The 7,220-nt window shown below is 34.6% G+C and overlaps 1 protein-coding gene across 1 annotated transcript; it reads left to right on the top strand.

Moving 5' to 3' along the window:
• The first annotated feature begins 3,011 nt into the window (after positions 1–3,011).
• prdx5 (peroxiredoxin 5) lies at positions 3,012–6,507 on the top strand. Its single transcript, XM_058758243.1, has 6 exons — positions 3,012–3,174; positions 4,959–5,093; positions 5,376–5,507; positions 5,639–5,677; positions 5,811–5,875; positions 6,086–6,507. Exons 1-6 carry the CDS (start codon positions 3,082–3,084, stop codon positions 6,189–6,191), a joined length of 570 nt encoding a protein of 189 aa, XP_058614226.1. The 5' UTR covers positions 3,012–3,081; the 3' UTR covers positions 6,192–6,507.
• The last annotated feature ends 713 nt before the right edge of the window (positions 6,508–7,220 follow it).

Here is a 7,220-nt window from a genome sequence, read left to right as displayed (position 1 = left end):
TTTCTATGTCGTTTTGTCATGATCCTGTCTGTTTTTTCATGTGGTTCAACACAAATTGTCCATATTTAGGCTTATTTAACAGGCATAATAGTGACTGAACATTTATAGTAAGTGTCTGGTCCATTCCATTGTTTTCATGTTGTAGGCAAAGCTGGATATGGCTGGCCTTTCAGGTATATTTATGTACATTTCGCGATTTTATAGACTCATTTAGTACTATTACACAGATAAAACTATCACTTATCTTTAAGTAAGTCAGACGGAGAAGTAGTGCAAACTGGTCAGCATTAGAAACATCACTCTCGATCATTGTGCCACCTGCATTATATATGTGTGCGTGCTACTGCCCCCGCGTGGTTACGTTTTGTATAACGCCGCACGCGAGAATACGACCGGCCGGGATACAGCGCCACCGCGAGGCCGGTAAACATAGGCTATACATTTTAGGCCTATTGTTTAGTTGGGCAAGTTGATGCAAAAAAACGATTTAATTTTAATTTAATGATTTAATTCGTATAATTGACTGCATATGAGCCAATGCTGTAGATAAGATTGATTCTGAGTCAACAAGTAATCATTTATAATGCTTTCTAGCACTGACGTTCTTGTGTATGTTTAAATAGTATAAATTGTTAATGAAAAAAATAGTCTTGAAACACATTTTGATTCATGTTAATCATATTCTATCATTCAGCCAGTAATACAATATTGTATAAGGATGATGTCTTTTTTTAAATTATTATTATTATTGTTTTTTTTCTGGTGATCCTCAGGAAATTAAAAGGTCTTTCAGGACCGGTAAATTGTTAAACAGCTAAATACAAAAAATCTTACAGAAGACCAGATAAAAAATAAATAATTATAAATATTCCCATGATATATTCTGAAATATTATTTGGCTACAGAAATAATTTTGTTTTATAACTTGCCCCATATTGGGCATATTTCCTAACTGAGTGTTCTCCATGATGTCAAAAATAATTGGTAGAAATAAGTCTGTATAATTATTCCCACCATGATTAATTGTAGCTCATAGTGTCTTAAAGATGTCAAAACAGTAATACATTAATCTCTCTGATTTAGACGAATACTTCATTTAATGAGTCATTTCCCTCCATAAATATCACTGGTGTCCATTGCTAACAATTTCAAATTCTGGGCTCTTTGACTGTGTATTGGTCTATGCTCTCTAATTAAAAGTTGCATTTAAAAATGATAGTTATCTCCCCTTGATCTGAGTGCAGATACCCTACTCGCTACAGCCCTGCAGACATATTTCATGAAAACTTTACTCTGTCTGTCAATATTTGTAATATTCAGTTTGTAGGTGAGATATTGTATCATTAAAAAAAATGTGTCTCAAGGTTGTGCGTCATCCTTGCTGTTAAAATTTCCCTTTTATAATTGCATAACTCAAAACACAAAGAAAAAAACCCATTTGTCGCAATTACACCATCATTTTTCCAGGAACTAAACTCTTCAAGGACAAATTAAACGCCCTTTCATTTTCATTGTCTGTTACTATAATTTTGTTTTAAACAGTAAACAACTTATAATTGAAAATAATACATTCACATTTAGCCTATATAAATATCAGCATTAGCTCTCTTTTTAAAAAGCACATTGTAGTTTAATTTGACCTTGATTTTAAGGCTTCATTTGTGGTGGCAAGTGGTGGCCCTCTACTTTACAACAGTTGAAATACACTTTAAATACCAATAAATCATAATATGTTTGTATTCTGTAGGGTAAACACAATTTGTGCACTGTTAATAGTTACATTTTTTGTTTTAAAATACATATTTAATTGAGTTTTAGAGATTGCATTTTTAACAAAATATGGATGTTCCCGCCTTAGAGTAAAAATACTAAAATAAATACTTTATTAAAAATACTTTATTAAAAATAACTAATAAAGTGGTTATATTGTGTATGTCGATTTTATTTAACGTACAATTTTATTAAATTGTTTATAAAAATATATACAGTATATATATTTTGTTACATTTAAGAAAAAAGTTGTGTCCCCCAACTTCATGTCTGTGGTGTTACAACAATGGATGTAGCCCCTTTAAGAAAAGGGAGAATTGTATTTGGACTACTTCCTGTGTGTAAATATTGGTTGATCTGAGAGGTGCACGGGGAGTACATTCTCTCTTATTAATTTTCTTAAAGTTAAAGTTTCTGACAATTTCATGTATCGCACCTTATTAGTGTCTGTGGTGTTATGTTGAGAACTTGCAGATCTGACATATTTTAATCAAAATTTTGATAAATACATACTTATTAATATTTCCAAAATGTCCCCTGATCTTGAAATCATCATGATGGCAGCCTCCATTTGAGAAAAGTCTGTATTTAGGCTGATTTGTCTGTGGTGTTACTGTCTTTTCTGGTAACACCACAGAGCCTATAGTAACTTGCAATATAATGTTTTTTTTTTGTTACTTCAAAAAAGTGTTTGATTGAAATTGTTTAAAAATCTAAATGTTCTTAAGCTTTCATTATTTTAATGGATATAGCATATTAAACTAATTTTAAATGCATAGCAATATATTTTATAAAAAAAAACAAAAAAAAAACTCTTTTTTACTTTTTTTTTAATTTATTTATTTTTTTATATCTGCCACCCCAATTGAAGAATGACCCAATGGCAAAACTGTAAATCTCACCTAAATCTTACCTGTTACTAAGACATAATTAAATCACAACTAACTCTTAAACATTTTTTGTCTGATAGAATGTTTAAAAACTAACAGAAATGTACCTTTTCACCCGTTTTACAGAATACTGAAGAAAAAAAAATGCTGTCGTCTACAACAAGGGCAAGAGAAAACGACCTAATTCAGCTGAACAGACAGTGAGGGTGGAGTAATTTTTGGTTTCGCATTAACAGTTAATTACTGTTCTAATACCAGTATATTAACTTTATTAGTGTAATAAAGTTAATTAGCGGCAGGTAAGAGGCTGCTTTGATGAGAATCCTTCAGTGGGGGGGCGGGAGGCGTGACTGTGAGGCTGGATGAGTGCTGTGTTCCCGCAGTCGCTGCTGAGCTGCTGCTGCTGCTGCTATATAAACCCATGATTTCCACTACACTCCTACAGAAAGGCGTCCGTGCCTCCCTTTGCATCAGACTGCTGCACTCCACTCGCAACGCCAGCATGCCGATCCAGGTAAGAACTGCAGCAGGACATCCAGACACAGGACTGGCGTTGGCATTGCACATGACCTTGGCACTATTTTCGCCGCTCGGTGCCTAAAATAAACGCATTAGATGCTTCTAGAATACTGTGGCGGCCATGAGTGTCTAGTTTATTACGCGCATTTCGTAACACAAGCGCGGGGGGTTTTTCAGTGGTGTGTCCGTGATTTTGCGATTTTCTTTTCCCGATACTTATTCAAATATGGTGTGGGCGATCAGTTAAAGCATTAGTGATACAAATAAACTATTTCCTTGTAGGCCTGAAGCGCAACTGGACACTTGAAAAGGGGGCGGGGTTTGCGAATATATGGCAACACCGTAACTGCGCACTTGTCAAATGTTATCGATTCTTTGTTCGATATTGAACTAATATGCTAAGAAGCAAACAAAAAACTAAGAAGAAATGCAACTGATTTATTGCACTTAAAATTCATCCAACAACAACATTATCAAGAAAACATAACAAAATTCAAACAGCAGACGCATACATTAGCAAACACAATTTTTAATACCGCCGCAGTCTAACATACTAATTACTTTGAGAATTAGTAGTTATGGGAATTATGCATGACTAAAGCTGACAAAAAATAAATACTATTTTACATTAGCCCATAGGCTATAGGTTATAAATAAGTAGCCCTGTACATAATCTAAAATACAAAACAAGTAAATAATCTCATTCCACTGACTCACTGAATTGTGGAGTTAATCAATCATTGAAGTTATTGTTAAAAATTATCAATCATTTTTTGGTTTATGGTAAATTAAGAGTTTATGAGGTTACTACAAATCATCATTTAGTCCCAAACAATCAAACTTATATAATTTCATACATTTTATCTACACTGTTAAATAAATACATCTGTGAATTTCACTGTAATAGCAGCAGCTGCAGTTACCAGAACCTTGCCGTAAAAAATATGGTAACAACACTTTCATATTTATGGATTCAAATTTAATGTACAGTAAGAAATGTATATTTAATTAATTCATTTGATGTTAATATACCACTAATCCTAACCCTAAATGCTAAAATGTTTTATGCTCCTTTACTGGCAACCACCATAAAAACACGTGGGGTAAAGAGAAAGCCACATGATGAATCAAAGTTCATCAGGTACATGTGACATAAATAAGGTGACATATTTTATTTCACTTCCAAGAACTGTAAATGCCCTTTTTTTCATGATACTGTATACAGGAAGGAAACTTGCTGTTAACCAATTAACAGGTTTAGCATTGTTTTTACAGTCTTTTACCATTAAAATGAGAATAATTTTTAATGTTTATTGCAAAAGAATTGCAAAAATCGCACAATTCCTCCAAACTGTCTCAAATTTTAGTAGCAGGTTTATAAAAATCCATATTAAAATAATATAATATTTGGTTTGACACTAAGGTCAATGAACAACATTTGTTGAAGAATTAGAATATTTGAAATATATTTTGTTATATAAAATTTAATAAGTTAAAATAAGTTAATAAAGGTGCTTGAGAATGAGCCATGAGTTCTCAAGCATTAAGGCACAAGTCTTTAAATCATAAGCTTTTTACGATCACAGGAATCATTCAGTCAGGTGTTTTTTGATCTCTGAAATTGGACAGTTTACTGGAACAGCTGCTGTCATCAGAGCTCTTGTGTTTGTGTTTCTGTGGCAATGAATTGACTTACTAATAAATAATGGATTAAGAAATGAAACTGTTTGAGCAGTTGTATGCTGCGTTATTCATGCTGCTGTTTTTAATTTTCTTCAGGTTGGTCAACATCTTCCAAATGTACAGGTGCACGAGGGAGACCCGGGGAACAGCATCTCAATGGCTGAACTTTTCAAGGGCAAGAAAGGAGTGCTTTTTGGTGTGCCAGGAGCATTCACACCTGGATGTTCAAAGGTACCAACATTTTTGTGGGAAAAAAAAAAAATTGTTAACCTCAACCAAAGCTAAATGTTCAGCTAAATCATTCTCAGTACCGCATTAAATGGCTCAGTACATCAATCATTCTTTTAAACGCATATAGTACTATACACATTTTATTAATGGCCAGACCTAAACTGCAACACTCAAGCAGTCCCTTAAAAAGTCTGTAGACCCCTATATAAGAAATGCAACATAAGTTAGTCTTATCTATGTTGACAGTGTCTTGTTTGTCTTTATCCTCTTGTGTTCTCTCAGACTCATCTCCCAGGGTTCATACAGATGGCTGAGGATTTGAAGACCAGAGGTGTGAATGAGATCGCATGCATATCTGTTAATGATGTGTTTGTCATGGCCGCCTGGGGAAAAGAGAACGGAGCAGACGGCAAGGTGGGAAAACTCTCCGACCTTAATTAACCTGGTTTTTACTAAAATGCTGTCTAATTCGCCTCGCGAAGGATTTAGAAAGACAGACGGACTGGAATTATCTATTGAGTCTTTATATGGTTGATTTATTATAGGTGCGGATGCTGGCTGATCCCACAGGAGCGTTCACAAAGGTGACTCTTGCTTTTGAAGCACCTTTATGCATTGAAATCAGGAAATATCACAGGATTAAATGTTATTAAACTTAATGCAGTCCCTGTCTGACATATATAGATAATATAAACATCTTTGTTTTTCTCTATACAGGCTGTGGATCTCTTCCTGAACAATGATCACTTGATCCAGGTGCTTGGAAATGTTAGGTCTCAGAGGTGAGATGACTGTCCCTCAGTCATGATTGGTATCCACTTTATTTTGCATTTTTTATTCCTTTTTTTTTTTTTAATTCTTCTCCACAGAATGTGAAGATGATAGCTAGTCAAACAAGTGTATAATTTAGTCAAACTTTCATTTTCATGTGGAACTGACAGTTTCACTTCTCCTCAATTGCCTCTTCTGATCCTGGTTTTGTGTATGTGCAGGTATGCCATGCTGGTTGAAGATGGAGTGGTCAAGAAGCTCAATGTGGAGCCTGATGGGACAGGCCTGACCTGCAGCTTAGCCCCAAACTTTCTCAGTGAGATTTAAGTTACTGTGTAACCAGTTTACACTGTACAATCCGTCACCCTTTTGTCATGGACACCTATTGCCCAATTATCATTCCAAAAAGAGTGTAATGGAAATTCCCAACAATGAATAACACTATTGCATATTCTGTGGGGAAACCCCTATGAGGAACTAACTTGTTTAATTGAAGCAATGATTCATTGCTTCCTATTGTGTTTGGAAAAAAACGCACAAGTTTGACTGTATAACGCACACATCTCAGTTTCTGATGGTTATGTGTGTAACCTACTGTATAGTGGTTACCCAAGCAGCAATAAACATTTTCCTCATGACTGCATCCAATTTGTTGTGATTTTTGAAGCATTACAGGCATTATAATACGGTTACCCCTATGATGCAAGTATGATGGCACATTCAGCTTTTTTGTAGTGTGTTCGTTACATCAATACGACGATGTATCGTCACAGAGATTTGACCATACAAAAATCGATACAGCTGGTCCTGTATCGATATTGTGGCATGTTTTTAAAATGCTGTAGAAAAGTGCAAGGTTTCTAAAACAATAATGAATAGAGCATAATGTACAGGTGCATCTCAATAAATTAGAATGTCGTGGAAAAGTTAATTTCTTTTAGTAACTCAACTCAAATTGTGAAACTCGTGTATTAAATTAATTCAATGCACACAGACTGAAGTAGTTTAAGTCTTTGGTTCTTTTAATTGTGATGATTTTGGCTCACATTTAACAAAAACCCACCAATTCACTATCTCAACAAATTAGAATACTTCATAAGACCAATAAAAAAAAAAAACATTTTTAGTGAATTGTTGGCCTTCTGGAAAGTATGTTCATTTACTGTATATGTACTCAATACTTGTTAGGGGCTCCTTTTGCTTTAATTACTGCCTCAATTCAGCATGGCATGGAGGTGATCAGTTTGTGGCACTGCTGAGGTGGTATGGAAGCCCAGGTTTCTTTGACAGTGGCCTTCAGCTCATCTGCATTTTTTGGTCTCTTGTTTCTCATTTTCCTCTTGACAATACCCCATA

Source organism: Onychostoma macrolepis, chromosome 21 (genome assembly GCF_012432095.1).
Source record: "Onychostoma macrolepis isolate SWU-2019 chromosome 21, ASM1243209v1, whole genome shotgun sequence".
Lineage (NCBI taxonomy): Eukaryota > Metazoa > Chordata > Actinopteri > Cypriniformes > Cyprinidae > Onychostoma > Onychostoma macrolepis.
The sequence above is the reverse complement of the archived record's forward strand: the minus strand, read 5'-3'. Positions and strand labels throughout refer to the sequence as shown.

Bases quoted from the DNA above. Each gene is read 5' to 3' on its own strand.
- prdx5 (XM_058758243.1), top strand. From the start codon at position 3,082: ATGATTTCCACTACACTCCTACAGAAAGGCGTCCGTGCCTCCCTTTGC. The intron at 5,508-5,638 runs GTGGGAAAACTC...GATTTATTATAG, and splicing joins AGAACGGAGCAGACGGCAAG to GTGCGGATGCTGGCTGATCC. The intron at 5,678-5,810 runs GTGACTCTTGCT...TTCTCTATACAG, and splicing joins CCACAGGAGCGTTCACAAAG to GCTGTGGATCTCTTCCTGAA.